The sequence below is a fragment of the Rattus norvegicus genome, chromosome 17 (assembly GCF_021556685.1).
Source record: "Rattus norvegicus strain SHRSP/BbbUtx chromosome 17, alternate assembly SHRSP_T2T, whole genome shotgun sequence".
NCBI lineage: Eukaryota > Metazoa > Chordata > Mammalia > Rodentia > Muridae > Rattus > Rattus norvegicus.
In genome coordinates this window covers 86948775-86968264 of record NC_141550.1, presented here as the reverse complement: position 1 = coordinate 86968264, position 19490 = coordinate 86948775, and the positions used below count along the sequence as shown (strand labels likewise).

Below are 19490 nucleotides of genomic sequence, written 5' to 3'. Positions count from 1 at the left end.
AGCATGATTCTTAACTGCTGAGTCATCTCTAGCTTTCTGGGCAGTTTCCCTGTAGCATTTGACATCAGAAGTGAGCTACTCACATGGGAAAGTCTGAATGTATGATTTATCAAAAGTTCTTTCTTTTTATCTAGAGAAAAGTTATAGACATATGGAGCAGAATAACTCATTACTTTTTTTTTTTTTGCTTTTATCTCCATAGAAGTTTTCTTGATAATTTAATTAAAATTTGGTTCACATTAATACATTGAATTTGTTGAATATTAAAGATCTAAACTTTAATAAATCAAAACATGGTACTTGCACTTCAACACTTTAAAAACTCAATCCATTTCCCCCAAGTGGCCCAAAGCTAACTCTACTGTGAGGTGTCCATTAAATGAATTAAATGAAACCTAGAATAGAGCGCGCGAGGAGAACACACCCATGAAAAGAAAACTGAAGTCTTTTTCTAAATTTTTGAGTCGAAGAAATGACTCCTCTGAAAGAAATATCCTAAACTAGTGGAATGAGTTGAACCATGAGTTCCAGCTAGAGATGGAACTTTTAATCGTGCACTTTTAATAAGCAAATGACAGTTGGCATTGCCTGCTTATGTAACATCAGAAGTTACTGTCATTTCTTGCAATAGCAGTATAGCTTCTATGTGGATTCCGTTGCCCCCTTTGGTCACTTCTTATTTACGTAAACTTTCTTTGAAGCTGAGATCAATGTCCTGGCACTGCGGTGTGCTTGTTAAAGCAGTGTCTTCCAGTCACTGGCATACGGGTGACAAAGTGAGCGTGGTCCTCGACTCTTCCCTTTAATTCCTCTCTTCTTTCCTAAGAGGGGAAAATACGACCCTAACTCTTTCAAAGGAAGTATTCAGAGCAACGGATGCCATGAGTTTCTTATAACTAAAGTAGCAAGATTTAATCGATAACATTTTGAACTTAGGTTTCTGAATGTCTGAACAGGATAGGAAAAGGCCCACAAATCGGTTCACTGGAACAGGCAGCTTGGGACTATTATAAGGAAATACTGTAAACCGAGTGGTTCTAAATCAGACAATTCTCCTGGTTCTGAAAACCAAGAAGCCCCAAGTCAAGGTGGATTTGGCTCCAGGTGCGAGTCCTGCTCCTGGTCGCTGATGGCTGCTTTCTGTGTCACCACAGCAGAAAGAGGAATGCTAGTCTCTTTTTCTGTGGAGCCTTTAATCTCAGCATGGACCCTACCTACCTTAATATCCCCATAAAAACCCAAATACTTCTCACGGGAGCTGGGGCTTCAACATACAGATTTTGGGAGGGACAGAAGTATTTCATTCACAATGGCTATGGCTAATCTTTTAGTTAGTTACACGGAAATAGCTAGTTGAAAAATTCACTTGGTTCCTTTATATAATTAGAAATTTTTACATGCAAGTCCTTAGCTGTAATGGATTCTATACTCCTTACTTTACCATTCTATATTGCCATGTAAAGTCTCCCAAGTATTATTTTATAGTTTAAGATGTATGTTTTATTAAGGCCTTTGGCTGCTCCAATATTTTGCCCGACTTTCCTCCATTGCCCTTTGGTATTAATAGGACATTTATTTTATTTCCTTTTTCCAAGATGGAAATGGAGACTGAGTTACTCAAAGGCCTCCTAAAGGTCACATGACCAAATTAGTAGAAAGGTTGTGACTTTCATCAAGGTCATTTGACTGAGAGCTGTGTCTAAAATCACAGGCAGGCTTGACAATGTCTCCTAAAGCTATTGTTTGGTCAGAAGCCAGACTAATGTAATGATACAGGATGGGGTGTGTGTGTGTGTGTGTGTGTGTGTGTGTGTGTGTGTGTGTGATTAACTCCAGAAATAACAGGAACAGGATTTCTTAATATTTGCTATATTTTTCAATTAGCAAAATAGTCATAAAATGAAACTTGGTTTGATGGAATTTTACAGTGCAAATAAATAAGGAAATAGGCAATTTCTCAGTAGAGAATGCAGAGTCTGGGTAAAACCACTGAGTTTACTTAAAACGTGGTATCAAAGTTTGGGATACAGCTCAGCTGGCAGAGTGCTTGCCTAGCATGCATGAAGCCCCCTGGGTTCCATCCCTGCACCTCATGAAATAAGTGTGGAAATACGTTCCTATAATCCCAGCACTGTCTGGTGATTTCCAGGCCAGCCTAGGATACATCTAAAAAATTAAAAAAAATGATATTAAGATAGATATTCAAAGTCTCTTATCCATTTCAAGAAAATTATTTGCTTTTTAAAAAACAGATCTTTGACTCAAATACAAATTTTAAAACACCTCTGGCTACAGCAAACTCTTTAATACATTCTTTTGGAAATTCACATCAAATAGATATCTTTAAAATCACTTCAGATAATAAGAAGCGTATGTATTAAGATTCTCTCCAACCCTTAAAGAGAAGATACCATTTTAGAGAAGTTCAGTATGATGTCAAAAGATATTGGGAGAAAGAGTGAAACACTGGTAACACGGATGGTGCTTTGAGTTTGATAGAGGAGAAAATGAAATGTCTATGGGAAATTGGCAAGAATTTCAGCATCTAATTTTTCCTTCCTAGCAATATTTCCTCCTGTCTGTGGTCTCTAGAAGACAGGTAAACTGGTCTATAACTTAAAATAGTTGTGGAGAACTCTTCAAATGAAATGTTCTATTCTTGTCTTATAGAAAGAATATAAAAAAGATTTGGAAAATGAAATAAAAGGGAAAGGAATGGAACTTAGTTCAGAAGTTCTTGATATTCAGAGAGCAAAGCGAGCATCCGAAATGGCCAGCGAGGTGAGTGGATTCCTTTAGCAGCTTGGAATGAGAACATTTTCTTTCTTCGCCGATGTAACTTTCCCAAAGGTTCTGTATGACGCTTCTCATGTGTAGACGGTGATAAAGTCATGTCTTAGGTGTTTCCCAGAGAGCAGATTAAAGATAATTTCATCTTCACAATCTTTCTATATGCTGCGAGGGAAAAAGTAGTCATTTAAGAGAAATTTGTATCACAGGCAAAATATTCCTATGAGATTTGATCTGGTTGTTTAGAAGCAAATAAAGGGGTGGATGTGTGTGTGGCGGGGACGAGGCAGGTGTGGCCTTGGGTCCTGGCAGGAGCGCAGCTGAGCAGCTTGTGTTGACTTGCTCTTTAAGTAACACACATTTCTAGTCTTCATGTAACCACAAGAAGTTAAACCTCTGTGTGGAGTGAGAGTAGCGGTTGCTTCTCATTTTATATGAACTTTATAAGAAGAAATGAAATGCCCTGCTTCAGTCTCCTGTTCCTTCTAGTGTCGTTATTTTGGGATCCTATGGTGGCTTTGACACTCTCCGGTGGTTCAAAAGCTTCACATGCACCTGCACACCTCAATTCAGGCATTCGGCACACATTGGGCTTCCTCTGCTTAGGCCCTGCCCACTCTGGCCTAAGAACCTTTCTATAGGTGCCTGACCAATATGGCCTTCAACACGTGGCGAGAAACCCCACCTCTCCTGCTTCAGGCCTGTCCGCTCTGATTCAATTCCCCAATCCAAAGACAAAGATTGGCCCACGGAGTTAGAAAACAGCGTCTACTCTTTTGTTTTCTACAAGAAAGAAACCCCACTTTCTTGGCTAGATACACCCTTAGAGTGAAAGATAGAAATATTCTAAGCAAATGGGACCAGGAAATAAGAGGCACAGAACTAACACAAAGGACTCAAGCCAGAACTAATTAGAGGAGACAAAGCAGGCCACTTCATTTCAATCTACCAAGAGGATATTGATTCTAAACCTAAGTCCACTAAAATTGGCTGCACACAATTTCATAAAGCAAACACCACTAGGCATTAAGCCACAGATTGACCCCAATACAGTAGTTGACTTTAACCTGTACTTTCACCCACGGACAGAAAGTAAGCAGAGAAACACTGGAGCTAAGTGATGTCATAGGCCACATGAACCAACAGTGTACTCACAGAACATTCTACCCAAACACTACAGAGCACACATTGTCCCACCTTAGTATGCTACCAAAGTTTCTTTAAAACAGGCAATATCTTAATACACAAAGCAAGTCTTAATGAATTTAGGAAAATCAAATTAAGTCCATGTATTCTATCTGACCACAATCAAGAAAAACTCGATCAATAAATAATGAAAATATTAAAAAATAAATACAAAAAGATAAATAATGAGAAGACATACAAACCCATAGAAATTAAACTACTTAATTGTCAAGTATTTAAACCATTGAGGAAATTAAGGAGAAAATTAAAAAAATCTTAGAATTAAATAAAAATAAAAACATAACTAAAATCTCTAGGATACAATGAAAAACAAAGTCTTAAGAAGGAAAAGTTCTGAGTACTTAAATTAAAAATGAGATGGACTTCAAATAGTTAACTTAATAACATGCTTAAAGGGTTTGGAAAAACAAAAGCAAATCAAACTGAAGCAGTAAATGGGACAAGTAACTGAAACCAGGGCAGAAATTACAGAACTAGAGACGAATATACAACCATGCCAATACAGAGCACCAATTACACGCACCAAGCTAAATGAGATTGGCAAACCTTAGACAAATTGCCTAAAAGAAAGAGAAGATTCAAACTGATTAAAATCAAAGATGATAGGGAGATATCACAACAAACTGAGTGCAGGCGCACATGAAAATATCATTCACCATGACCGAGTTGGCCTTATCCCAGAGATGCGAGGATTGCTTAACATATGCAAATTGACAAATGTATAAAAACAGGTCAATGGACTTCTAAAGACTTGATCATCTTAATACACAGAGAAAATTCTTTTGACAAAATCTAACATCCCTCCATAACAAAAGTTTTAGAGACGATAGGATTGGAGAAAACATACCTCAATATTATAAAGGCTGTTATATATGTCAAATCCGTAGTATTTCTGCTAAATGTAGAAAACCTCAAAGCAATTCTATTAAAACCAGGGCAAGATAGCTAGCCACTAACTCCTCTCCAGTTCTATACAGTGCCGAGAATTTTGCCAGAACAGTAAGATAAGAGCAGGAGATAAAAGGGGTGTGCACAGGCAAAGAAGGCAAAATGTTTCTGTTTGCATTCTTCACAGAAACAGAAAAACAATCTTGAAATTCATATGGCAACAGGGAAGACGGCTAGTAGGAGCAATCTTCTTTAGTTGCACCAGTGTAGCCAGCCCTCATTCGAGGGGTCAATCTTGTTATCATTTGTCAATTATACCTGTAAAGTTCACTGTCAACTTACCGTGGCAGGGCCCGTTGAACATCAAGTGGTAAGATGGATATGGGAATACCAGCAAACCAAGCCTTAGGACAACAAAAGAGACAGGGAGACCATACAGGAACAAAGCCATCCCTCTTTTTCTAAGTCCACTGATGCTGGGCTCTCTCTCCCTGCCTGCTTTTCCTCACTGTGGATGTTGCACGGAGCCCTCCATGCTTATCCCCCCATTTCACAGACACGAAGGCTCGGTAGGAATCATCTGTAGTATCACATAGCTTGGCTGCTGAGTGTGCTGGCCTCATCCCTAGTCTTCTTCCTAGAGCATGAACCCATCTGTATCCTTTTGCCTGTCTCCCAGTCTCCAAGACTGCCCTCCATGAAGACTCCCACTGGACGAATGCCTTTTTAACAGTATAAAAGCATCTCCAGTGAGAACAGTGGTTCTAATTTTGTATTCTCCCTGACATGCTTAGTTCTGAGTGTGCATGCATAGCAGTAAGCATCACATTCTCTTGGACGTGGGTCACTTACCTTCTTCCTTTTCTTCGTGTGTGTGTGTGTGTGTGTGTGTGTGTGTGTGTGTGTGTGTGTGTGCGCATTCATGTATGTTTCCATATGTGTGGGTGCACATGGGTGTGGCATGTGGCCAGAGGTTGTTAGTGTTGCATATCTTTTTTTATTGTTCTCTCCTTTATTAACTGAGGGTCTCCGCTGAACCCAGAGCTCACTGATGTGTCTGGTGGAGGGTACGTGGCTTCTGAGGATTTGAACTTCAACCCTACGGCTAATATGACAAGTACTTTATCCACTGAGCCATCTCACAGCCCTCTCTTGGTCACTTAAAAATGTTCGTTTAGGTTGTTTGCTTGTTCGTTTGTTTTGATTTCATTGAATGCAAAAGTGTATGTTGTCCGCAGAGTGACTAAATTCTGCTGAATGTTGCTTTTATAGAAAGAATACAAAAAGGACCTGGAGTTGGAAATTAAAGGGAAGGGGATGCAAATTGACGCTGATACCCTTGAAATACAGCGAGTCAAAAGAGCTGCCAAGATAGCCAGTGAGGTGAGTGGAGAGGGCCACCCAGACCCTGAAACTCCAATGTTTGTACTCAGCAATCATGCCGCCACTGCATGCATGCATGGAACCTCGCAGGCTCCGTGGGTGGTGCTGATGTTTGGAATGGAAATCACTTCAAATCATGATGTTTATCTGAAAATTTATAGTCTCCACATAGCTCATGGCCTTTAAATCCATCAAAGGAAACTTAGAAAAAGCCATTTTAATAGAACACACACACACACACACACACACACACACACACACACATATGCAGGGACACACCCTGATACACATTACTCCTGTAATACAACACATTTAACATTAATCTAGGGTATGATAAATGCTTTTGTAGGGCATTTTCTCTAGGATAGCTCATATTCTGCTTGGAATATTTGTGTTGCCAATGTTTTGAGGAAAATATAAAGGCCACATGTAGAGGTTTTAATTTGAGTATAGTCTTTGATTCTGTGTGATTGTGTGTTTAGAAGACACCCTTTGCTCACTTTATATCCGATGCTTGAGGTTTCTAGAGTCAGCTTTTGGGTTAAGATATCTTGATTGACCCTATATATTCATTCAGTGCCACTTTCTTTTCATGCATACATGGAGATGTAGGCATAACAGAGCTGTAGAGATCAGACCATATGTGCATTTTTCTGGGGAGATACCCAAGATTAGGCACCATGCTTCCCAAACCTCCCACCATGATTTTGGAGTATGAACAAGTCACTGGAGTTTGGTAGTGTTACATTTTGTAAGAGTAATATAGAAAGCTAAGGTGCAGATTCAGGAGAGTGACTTGCTTTTCTCAAGGTTTGGTGGTAGGGCTTCACGGGGGCTACTCTGGGAGCTACCGTGACCCTTATAGTGTAATTGGCCATTGTAGAGACTTCTGGATCTGTATGTATGATATGTAGACAGACATGATCTTGTATGTACAGAGAGTTAAGTAAACCTTGAATGCTGTATGCTTTCCTTTGCTTTATATTAATTTACTATTACAGATTTTTCATTACTTTATTCTATACTTTGCCTAGCTCCTTTAGAAACACTGTGTGATTTATAACCTAGATGTGACTATGTCCACTGAAACATCCATTGTCTCCATGTGTAGTAAGATCTCAACATGACATGCCAAAATCAGAACCTTTAATTTCTTTTCTGCCTCCTCAAATGGAACCACACAAGTCTTAGATGTCACTCTGATTCTGCTCACAACTACACCCTGTTACACTATTCTAAATCCATTTACGTTTCCCCACTCCAAACTAAGGCACCATATTTGTTGCCAGGACTGGTGCTGTCATGAGTGAGCTACATTATGAACACACATGAACATGTTTGTATCTTTCTACAATGTCAGCATATATTGAATAACAAATTCATAAAGTTTAAGCAGTTTCAATGACTATAGTTTGTAATAAAATCCACCGACCTTGGTAACTTGGACAAGATGAATGAAAGTTCTTTATTCTAATCTTCATTACTGTTAATGCTCTTGCATCACACACAGTATATGTATGCATTTGTTCTTGTGTAAGAATGTATACCTACATAAATACATGTACACATACATATGTGTATACACACACACCATTAAAGGATGAATATGTGTGCATGTGTTAAAGAATGAATTCAAGTAAAAGAGGCTTCAGCAGTGTTCAAAATTCAAGAGGTTTTAGAAGTGGGCCAAGACAGTCTATATAGAGAAAAATGAACCAGATCAGCGAAGAGAGAGAGCTGCTGGTAGTAATGCTGAGAGAGTTGAAGTCAGATTTAAGAGCAAAGCTGCAGAAGTCAGAGGTGTAAAGGCAAAACCGGTTCTTAAGTAGAGAATGGATCAGGAGTAGGGAACCGTTTGTTGGGTTCAGATCTAGACGGGGTGAGCAGGTAGATAAATAAGCAGTTAGGTAGCTGTGTCACATAGCCAGGACTGAGCCAGGTCAGGGAGTCCTTAATCACCGACACATACCAGGTATGAAGTTATAGGCTGATTGGAGCCAATCTGTCACACGGTTAGGCATCCATCACTTGTGAAGTCCAGGTGAGACCATTACACCTTTGCTTTATCTGGTCTACCCCATACATTTTTGAGTTTTCCTGCTATAATTTACCCCACACATGTGTTCACAATTCCAATTCTTCCTGCTACACTTCTCATCTGGCTCCCTTTCTAGTTGTAGGAAGGAGCCATTGATCAGTGTGTGCTAGATGAGAGGTGCCTTATAGAGGACGCTGTTTTGAGGACCACCCAAGGGCCACAGTCCGGAGTCAGAAGCTTCTTGTGTAATGGAATGTCTGAGGGCAAGGCGGAGCCTTAAAAGCCAGTTTTATGCAATGCGGAGTGGTTTAAAGTAGAGCATAGCATGATTTCAACAGCTACAGTAAACTTTTAACCTGGACTCTGTCTCAGTTCTCGCCCACTTAATGTGCAGTTTTGCTTGGTTTTGTTTTACCACAATAGCTCTACTCCTGTGAACCTTTCTGCATCGAGTTTCACTTTAGCAGATTAGAGTGTAATGCAACAGAGTGGGGATCCTGGGCTAGGAGCTTTTGAAATTATCATTGCAATGACTGCTCACTTCAACTGAAAGCATCCTTCCAGAGCAAGAAATATGGATTGAGTAAAAGGCGAGGGATAAACAGGCCTGGAGGGGTCAGCTGTGTTTTGTGGCCCGGGAGAAGTTCTGGAGCTGCCGTTATCTTTATATTCTATGTAACTCATTTGCATGATCTTAGTTACTCATGGTCCATCTTGCCAAAGTGATAGGCTCTCAAATCCTTTGCCACTAAAGTTTGGGATTTTGCTATTAATTTTTAATATCCCAAGCTGAGCTTAAAAATAATGTCAATGCGATTAGGCTAGCATCCTCCAATATTCAAACTTGCACTATATCTGTGAGCTTAACTATGTGACTTTCTATAGCCAATGTGGCATTAGGGAAGTGAACTCTGACAGAGGCTCTCAGTACACCTGTTGGATCGAAGCCGTTATCATGTACTGTTTTAAACCATCCAAGTTTGGAGGTATTTCGTTCATACAATGATGAAGTTGCCTAGTGACACCTTTTCCAGAAAGTACCCAGTTATTCTTAAAGGTTATACATCATTTAAGGGTCATATGGTTCAGTTTTCCTTCCTGATAGTTTCCAAACAGGGTGTATCTGTCATTATTCATATCCAGGAAGAAAAAGAAAGGCTCTTCTGATATTCTCCATGGTAAAGAAAGAGCACACCATCCCTGAACTAACGACATAGACCCAGGGTTGTGGTAGAATGATTTATTTAAGCCTTATAGGGTCCAGAGACCCTATTTAAACCTAGTAGTTTAGAAGTGTAGTAAGTTGCAATAATTGAGAACAACAATTCTATAGTCAATATTGATAGTGACCAACCAAATTATATATCGTCATCAATACATTTTCACATTTACAATTGGAATACAAAAATTTCCCCAATCTAGTTCTGTGCTTTTTTTAAAAATGCAGCTTAGTAGACAAAAACTCCTGGTTCTATATAAATATATTACTGGATGTCATACTTCTGTCTTGTTATAAAGAAATAAAAGAATAAGGTCTAATTTAATTTCATAATGTATAGTCCCTGATGCCAAGATGATATCATGCTTTCTGAAATGACTGCAGAGCCCTGTGTGTTTCATTTTCTACAGAAAGACTATAAAAGAGATCTGGAGACAGAAATTAAAGGGAAAGGAATGCAGGTCAGCACAGACACGCTGGATGTTCAGAGAGCTAAGAGGGCATCTGAGATGGCCAGCCAGGTAAGGACAGTGTGAACACAAAGTCTCGGGGAAGGTTCTGGAAGGGTGTGAATGTCATCTTGCTGTTAAAACACATAAATAACAATAACCTGAGATTATTTTCTGTTCCTTTAGAAGCAATATAGGAAAGACTTGGAGAATGAAATTAAGGGGAAAGGAATGCAAGTAAACGTGGATATCCCGGACATGCTTCGAGCCAAGAGGGCGTCTGAAATCTACAGCCAGGTTGGTAGAGGATGGAGATGCTTGCAGCAATGTAACCTTGTCACCGCCTGCTTCCAGAATCGTTGACTGAAGTTTTTCTAAAGACATTGCCTTCAAAGTTAGAGCATTTCTATTAAGACCTCAATGATCAAACATGACTTGCATTACTAATTAGGACAGTGGCTGTAGATACAATTTAGTTGCTTCTATGACCTGCCAAAGTCCACATGGTTCTTTTTTTCTGAGACCAAAGAACATTTTGAATTTATTTTTATTTTTTTAACTTTATTGCATACATTTCTTGAAACAGTCTTTGTCCATACAATAGAAGTATAGCTCTAAGACATTTTATGTCCATTTCACAATGAATACTACTTTAAATAGCTGTCAATAAAATAAAGTAGTAAAGATTATATCATCACTTGATAATTAATGTTAGCTAAAAATTAGAAGAGCTAAATGTTCTTAGAAAAACTTATTTGCCAAATATACCTGTCACATAGTCTCCAAAAATTAAAAAAAACTGGGTTTGAAAAAAGGTTATTAAAAAGATAATTTTTTCATGTTTTTTCACATGTGAAGAATCTGGATTTTTTTAAATTTTTAAAATTTTTTTTTGAGGTTGAAATGTTTTATTGAGTAGCAATATGGATACCCTTGCTTTTACTTTTGCAAAATTTTTCATTTAGTCAAACCATAAATTAAAAACAAGTAATGCAATAATGTACAAAGTGATGTTTTAAGAGTACTTTAAATTTCCACATCTTTTTTTCCTCCATCTTTATTAAATTGGGTATTTCTTATTTACATTTCAATTGTTATTCCCTTTCCCAATTTCCAGGCAAACATCCCCCTAACCCCTCTCCCTCCCCTTCTATATGGGTGTTCCCCTCCCCATCCTCTCCCCATTACTGCCCTCTCCCCAACAATCACATTCACTGGGGGTTCAGTCTTGGCAGGACCAAGGGCTTCCCCTTCCATTGGTGCCCTTACTAGGCTAAGAATCTGGATTTAAATATGCATGCACACCCTCTCTCTCTCTCTCTCTCTCTCTCTCTCTCTCTCTCTCACACACACACACACACACACACACACACACACAGAGAGAGAGAGAGACAGAGAGAGAGACAGAGAGACAGAGAGAGACAGAGAGATAGACAGTGAGGACTGAAAGGTTGACCATCTGTAGAAGAAAGAAGGGTCAGATGGGGAGGGGGAAGAGGAATCCAGTAGGCAATAACAGTGAAGGAAAGACATGTACCACTTCTTTTGAAAAAGTAAATGTGAGAAAGATAATACCTCAATAGAAAATATTTATAGAGGTATAAGTTGCCTGTAAAATCTGATTTAAAGAGGACATATACATTATTTTATGACATCTTTGCTATAAAGTTACCTGAGAAGTACATCCCAGTAGAAAATGTAACAGAGGAGTACAAGAAACATGAAATTGTTCTAGAAGCAGGGCATTAAATTTGATCAACGGAATTTATGATGGAAATAATTTCAACCCACATTGAGCACAATTGTTCAAATTCTGGTTAAACCCAAGTGGCAAGTGTAGGGACCTGTCTGCTCCTCAGTTACCTAGGCATGTGCAACAGTTAGCACACTCTTTTTTTTTTTTTTTTTTTTTTTTCCTTCGGAGCTGCGGACCGAACCCAGGGCCTTGCGCTTGCTAGGCAAGTGCTCTACCACTGAGCTAAATCCCCAACCCTGAGTTAGCACACTCTTAAAGGTCATGCTTTTCTGTCCCTCATCCCCCATGCTGCATGAAGACAATGAACTTGGCAACAGCTGCTGGGACGGACTTTTTTTTTAACCAACATCCTTGACTTTAATGGCTGTGTTAACAGCTACTTTGAATCTTGAATCATGAGTTGCAACAGTGTGTGGTAGAGTTGGATGTAGTGTCATATCCCTCTCTCCTCCCAGCACACAGAGCTTTCAATCTGCAATCATTTTATAATTTTAGAAAAAGTATAAAGATGAAGCTGAGAAGATGCTCTCCAACTATTCCACTGTGGCAGTCACTCCCGAGATTCAGAGAATCAAGACGACACAGCAAAACATTAGCAATGTGAGTAGCGCCCCTGTGAAGAGCTTGGGACTAGACATATTTGAGACTTTGTTTGGATTTTGGAATATTTGCATGGATATAATAAACTATAGCAGGGAGGAGTTGAAGGTCGAAGCATAAAAGTCACTTATGCTTCATATACCCTTTATGCACACAGCCTAAGATAACACCGTGTGTTATTTTTAGTGCATTTGTGCTATGACTGAAACACACCACAGGAGACAGACACGTCAATTGCTAGCTGTCAGAGAGCCTGAATTTCAGATATCTTGGTTGGGGAATCCCCAGTTTGTATTTTTTTTCATAGTTGAAATTATGGTATTGTTTGTTTGCTTGTTTATTTATTTTTGTGGCTCTAGAGATTATATCTAGGTCCTTGTTCATGCTAGGCAAATGCTCTGGGAACTATATCCCAACAACTTCCCACCCACCAATTCTAAAATGTTATATTTTGTAAGAGTGTCTTTTCCCCATTGTCTGCTTTTTCCCTCTATTACTTGTATTTTCAGACTGATTTATTTCTTCCAAATAAAACTAATTATTCTCATAAATTTTAATCATTAGAATTGTCTTAGAATTTTAAATCCAAATTTTGTATTAAGATCAATGACAAGTGTTGACTGGATTTTACCTCAAGGAAAATCTTCCACGCTGATTTTATTGAAAGGTTGAGGATAGATGCATGGAGGGGCTTTCCTCCTGATTTTTACTTAATTTGGATGGATGACTTACCTAGAGACTTACTAGTTCAAAACCAAGTCATGAACTTTCGTTTTTATTTTGAAGGACAGGAGTTGCCTGTATACTGTTTAAAAAAAAGTAGGCTTCTGCTAATCGATAAATGAATAAACTTGAATTGTGTTATTAAATTATTAAATGGACCATACGGTCAAATATTATAATGTAGAATTATCTCAGTCATTTAGCACTTAAGCACATGTCCAGTCAAAAGGAATCAGAGAACAAATGCCATTAAGTTTGAGGACTCCTGAAATGCTCTCTTCTTCCTAATTAATTGGCTGAGTCACTCTTAGAGCAGACAGGCTGTCTGGTAAGTTAGGGATTGCCCTAAGAAGGTCCAGACTGTGCCAAGAGATGGGCAGTTCTCACTTGAGGGGTCAGAGAAAGGGCTGCTCCTGACTCCTGAGATCCCTGATGTTCCTGAGTTTCATCCCTTTCAGCTCAAGTCTTACACCCCACATCCTCCTCCTGATTCCTGGAGTGCTAACTGGAGAAGCCAGTGTCTGACATGGGATCTTTTTGCCCTCATGTGACTTTCTAGGGCTGTTGTTTATCTGTGGCAAACTTTCGTTTTTTCTTTCTGTTTGGAAGTAGATGTCAGGGGTGGAGAGAAAGGAGAAGGCGAGAAAAATAAGTGAGTCAAGGCAGATACTGATGATAGTATTTTCCTAGGAGACCGTGAGGGATCTTTGTATTTGGAAAATTAGCAGTGGTGTGAAACCTCACTTGTTTGGGGTTAAATGTTAGATGCTAGATGCTGAGTGAATTTCTTTAATATGTGCTTTGACTTTTTTCTCAAATGTGCATGTGCCATATATATCTGTTTGAAGCAGGAAATTGGAGATAGCCAATTTTTATTTTTATAATAAATATAATAAGAAATAATAATCTGCCCCCACTAAGGCACTCATTATGCCTTAGAACAAGTAAGAAGTGGGCTAAGAAGTTATGAGATCTGAAACCAAAAGTCAGCATTTATTATTATAATGGACTATTTCCTTGACTTGTGTAATATTGCTAGTCACAAATGAGACCCGTATTCACACTACTATAAAACCTGAAGAACAGTCTTGCTTTTGTAACAGGCAGATCTAGGACTTGATTCTTAATAAGCTTACAATTCCTGTTTTCTTTTCCTCACTGTGAAGGTATCTTATAAGGAGGAAGTAAGAGCTGGCACAGCCGTAAGGAATACTCCAGAGATTGAACGAGTGAAGAAAAACCAGCACAATATTAGTTCAGTAAGTTCTCCACAGCACTACCCTTTCTGAGAGAGACGGGGGCTACATGAGCAGTTTTAGTTTTAGTAGTTCTCAATGGGTTGCTTTTTATCTTTAATTCTTCACTTTCCTGAAAGATGATGTCATCAATGTCATCAGTCATCAAAGTCATCAAAATTTCCAGAGAGAAAACATCAGTTTTGTTTCCTTTGAACCTAGAGCTCCATTTCCCTTCACTTAGAGCAGAGCGAAGAAGACATAGGCCATTTTAATAGACTCTAGGATTATGGTTCATCTTTTGGAACAGAATTTTAGCTGTGTTCTATTTTAGAGAGAAAGGGTATGCAGAATATTGTCCCATCTCTTGGAGCAAAGGAATTCTATCCCGATGAAATGATCAAAGAGCTTTGCACATCTCTTTGGTAGCTGAGGAAAAGGTACAGATTTGTTTTTTGAAGGTAGCACCAACTCCCTTTTCCTGTGTCAGTCACATTTCTGAGCCTTTTCCTGACACAGCTCTGTGCCAGTATTTCTGTTTTCTGACCTTATTTCCTGTTCACTTTACTCAGCCAAGGAAAACGCATCAGTTGAGTAAAAGTTATAAAAAGGTCTTGTGCTATGGCGCTTTTGACTGTGGGGAATGGTAGGAGAGGCGTTTAATGCTATAGGAAAAATGTATTCCACTTATTGCTTGGCATGAACAATAGATAATTATTGTTCCTTCAGGAGTGGGGTTCATCTGCGTCTATTCATATATTTAGTTTCTTGTTATGGATGTGAAAAATGCCCCTTTCCTTAACATTTCTTCCGTGATTCGTCTCTTTACCTCGTCTCGGACACACCACCTTTTAGACCTTTCCTGTAAGCCAACCAAAGAAAACTGCTCTCAGGACATGCGTCAGTGCTAATTCAGTGTTAGGTGGTGTCCAGAGCATGTGACTGGGCGGTAGTTTTTGTTAGAATTCCAGGAAGGGCGAGCTGATGTTTACCTTAATACACAATTATAAAAATTGTGCAGAATGCTAGTACAGTCAGACCGTGGAGGAAGCTCTGTTTTGAGGTAGAATCTAGGAAAGACGACTTGGTGGCTAAGGCCTGGATTAGAGTAGGTGACATTTTGTTCCGTTTTATGGGAATCTGAATGGTGTGCCACTTGAATCTGACAAGAGAAGTTAGTTTGGGAAAGAAGTGTAAAATGTTACATTCCTTCCCTTTGCAGTGGCAGCGTTTGGCATGTATCTGTGGATGTAAACATCAGCTGTAAGTGTTCTGTAGTGAGTCAGGCATCTAGTCATCTTCCTACAGGGAAATGGCTGTTATTTTATAGTGTCTTGAGAAGCAAAAGTGTTCATTTTTAATTGTGTTGGGCTTTTTACCTGAACAAAATCACACAAAACAGTACAGTATAACATCTTTCCTCCCCTGGTCTTTTCCAGCAATCAAGAAATGTGTAGCTCTGAATTTCTGAGGTTGGGCCTTAACCCTCTGCTTAATATTCAAATGGAAACTTGGCCTTTTAAGATTAGCCTGATCTGTCAAACGAGGAGGTGATTCACTAACATTTAAGCGTCCGACATTTTCCACCTCTGAGGACAAGCCTTTTTCCTATTAGCTTTGTGCGCTAAGATCTGTTTTTGAATTTCATTTAGAGCAAACCTGTCTCAGTGAACTTTGCATTAACTATTTTGGGTCTGCGTTGATCCTGGCACCTTTACTCATGTGAAATCCACAGACACTAAGTCAGCTGATATCTGAGAGACCAGTGTTTTTTATGCCAGCCTAGACTTCAGCTTTAATCATTTTAAGCATTATCGAGGGATTCTAAAAATCTTGTAGATTTAAACCTTGGCTACATTTCCATGTGTACTTCTTGTTCTCTTTGCCTGGATTCTAATCTTCTCTGTTTTAGTTATAAAATACCACCTACAAAGCATGGCCTTGCTGGTTTGTTTTATACCCCCAGTAGTATCATTTTTCCAGGTGATTTTCCTCTAAACAGGTAGAATGAATGTGAGGATACAGGGCACCTTTTTCCATGGTGTGACCAAATACCTGACAGTAAGCTACTTAAAGGAGGAAAGATTATTATGGTTCATGGTTTGAGGGGCTACAGTCCATCATGGGGGACGACACATGATTGTGCGCTATTGAACAGCAGGGGAGTATGTGGTGGCCTGCTACCTAACTGAGAATCCAGAACTAGAGTGCCTACAATTCTAGCCTTCAATCCTCAGCAGATCAGCTACTCCCCATGTGCAAAGGTTTCCCAGACTCTCAAGATATCGCCATCAGTCGATGGAGAGTGTAAAAACACACAAGCTCATGGGAAACATTTCACAGTCAAGCTACAACACAGGTGCTTTATCATCTGGATGCATGTAGAGGTGACTTCCTGACTTCTGGCACTATGACTTCCTAGGATTTACAGCACAGGCTGGTCTGTGTCTTCATTACATGTCACCCCTCTTCCCTTTTTCATTTACAGTAGCCACATTTCCTTTTCTCTTGTTCTAGATTGCCTGCATTCTCTCATTTTTATGTGCAATATTTGCAAGACTCTGAGCTCAATTCACTTGTTTTTTGCCTTTAAATACATGGTAAATTCTGATTAACACATTAATAGATAAAACTGCTTCCCACATAGAAAATAACAAATCATTATATTGTGATAATTTTCAAGACATTTTGTATATCCACTTAATTATAAAGCTTATGGTCATAAGCAATGTCTGTTTATATTAACTGGAGGATGTCTATAGTGATGGATAAATGTGAATGTATTTGCACTCCAGGATAAAGAACCCAAAAAGCATCAAACAATATAAGAAACTGTTTTCCCACTGAAGGGAATATAATGTTGGAACAAAAAACATTCGATTTTATAGTAATTATAATTGAAGAATTCTTAATTATTTTAAGCTTTGTATAGAATACATTAATTATATTATAAAATAAATTATTTGGGTGAAATTTGAAGAAGGAATTAAGCATGCAACAGCCATTTCTGATCCTCTTGAGCTAAAGAGAGTTACAGAAAAACCAGAAGGACGTCATCAATAGGGTCATATTTTCTTAAGTGTTTGTTCTGTGTTCTTGAAATGCCAGTATTTGATTGAAGAATGGTAGAATCTTCACCACAAAGAATGCCATTGTGCTGTTTGGTCATTACTTGGGAGTGGAGATAACGTTTTATACTGCTTTGTGCCTTCCATAATGTGCCTTTTGGGCATTTGTTCCTGTGGGTTCCCACCATTCTTGCCCTGGGGGGAATTCAGTGAGATACACTGCAGGGAGGGAGATGAGGGTAGTCTGAAGGTCTTTAGGAAGAACAGGACATAAATTACTGTTATGTGTTGTTTCTCATTCTGTCACCATAACTTGTATCTGTTGAGTAGTTACTATTTCTTTGAGTATCTGACAAGTGAAAGACCCCCAGAGTGGGAAGACCCTCACTCAAGTCTCCGGATGGCACGATCCCCCAAGAACTCACGTGAGACCATCCCTCCTGTAATAAACATGAGGTTTATTGATAGGAACCAGTTCACTGGGGTCTAGACTTGTATCCCATGTAGGGGCAGAGGAGTTCAACCCTGAGTTGCTGGAAGAAGAGGTTTTTAAAGGAAGAAACCACAACCCAAGGGGGTAGGGAGGGTGTCATTGGAAAATGTGGAGAATACCAGTGAAAAATCACAAGGAGAAGCTTCCTGTTCCTCAAGATTGTTTAACTTTATGGCCAGCCAGTTCCTGGGAGAAGCTTCCTGTTTCTCGAGATTGTTCTTTAAGATTTTAATACAACTTTATGGTCAGTTGGTTCCTGGGAGAGAGTTGCTGAACTGGCTGGTGTAATTGCAGTTCCAGGGCCCGACCAGTTTCTTTTGCTCTAAACTTTTGTCTAGGGGGGACAACCTTAAAACTTCTACCTTTCACAAGTACGGTCTTTTTTTAAAAAAACACTTCTTTCAAAGTGTTCTGGAGGAAGAATAATATGTCACAGGCAAGGATGGTGGGGGAGGGGAGGAACAGCCTTGGAGAAGTGGGACTATAGAGTCTTGTCTTAGAGACTCAATGATTTCAGGTGGCTTTTGTGAGGAAGGGCCTTCCTGGTAGGGAAACAGTTTTTTCAGGATCCAAGGAGGAGAGGACTTAAGTGGTGGGTATTTGGGATGGGGGTGGCAGGAGATGATGGAGGGACAGGACTTGCAATACTAATCATAAGACTGTAGTATGGAGAATCCTTGTAGTGTGGCTCATAGCTCATTCAAGAATATGCTAACAGCCCTGTTATTTGACTTGGTGGTTTGATGATGCCTGCACCACCATGATACCAAGAACTGGGCGTAGGCCTACAAGGTTTAAGAAAAAACACACAGACACTGGTCATTCGTTGGTGTGTCTGAAGACAGCTACAGTTTACTCATACATAAAATTAATAAATGTGTTAAAAAAAAGAAAAGGAAAAAGAAAAATGAATGCCAAACCTTTTACTGAGGTTCACAGAATATATACCCCAACCATTGAGTGGAAGCACAATGGAGAAACAAGTTTACATTCTCAGCAGGGAAACAGAAACTGAAACTAAAAGCTGAGATGAAAGATATAGTGCCCAGGTGTTACTTACCCCCTGCAGCCAAACAGAAAGGCCAGGATGTTCCTTCAAAAGAACAAAGGCTTTCACGTGCATCAGCAAGGTGCAGCAGGAGGTAAACACTGTCCAATCCAGGAGGGTCCAACAGTAGTTAAGTTATTTTATTGAAATTCTTCTTCCCCTCCTCCTCCTCCTCCTCCTCCTCCTCCTCCTCCTCCTCCTCCTCCAAAAAAATGTATGATAAAAACAACAGTTTCAACTTTATTTGGAAAGTAAGTGCCTGATAGCATAGATGTTATAGAATTTATGTGTCTTGTCATTCCTGCGGATGGTGGAATCCAAGAGATATAATAACAATGACGTGGTGGAGAGGAGCATGGACCCTGGTATACGGATAGGTTTGATTCCAGCTCTGGACTTTACACATTACATCTTCTTCACAGATTGCCACCAATAAAAGTTCGTCTTCCACAAAACAGATATTTTAGTATTAAAGAGACATTGCTCTTAAAGCACGTGACCAAGTGATGAATAGGAGAGTCAGGACAAGATTCTCCCATTGAATTGATGTTTACCTTCACTAGCAAGTGTAGGTTCTCCATATCAGCGATGCTG

The 19490-nt window shown here is 39.3% G+C and overlaps 1 protein-coding gene across 5 annotated transcripts in view; it reads left to right on the top strand.

Moving 5' to 3' along the window:
* Nebl (nebulette) overlaps positions 1-19490 on the top strand; it is a 351844-nt gene that overhangs the window by 295933 nt on the left and 36421 nt on the right. For 3 of the 5 annotated variants that reach the window (XM_087590869.1, NM_001389243.1, XM_087590870.1), the window contains 6 exon segments: positions 2671-2781; positions 6157-6267; positions 9935-10045; positions 10160-10270; positions 12225-12329; positions 14219-14311. The exons of the other annotated variants lie outside the window; for them this stretch is intronic. In XM_087590869.1, the coding sequence (XP_087446995.1) occupies positions 2671-2781; positions 6157-6267; positions 9935-10045; positions 10160-10270; positions 12225-12329; positions 14219-14311 (642 nt within the window). 5 annotated transcript variants of the gene reach the window in all.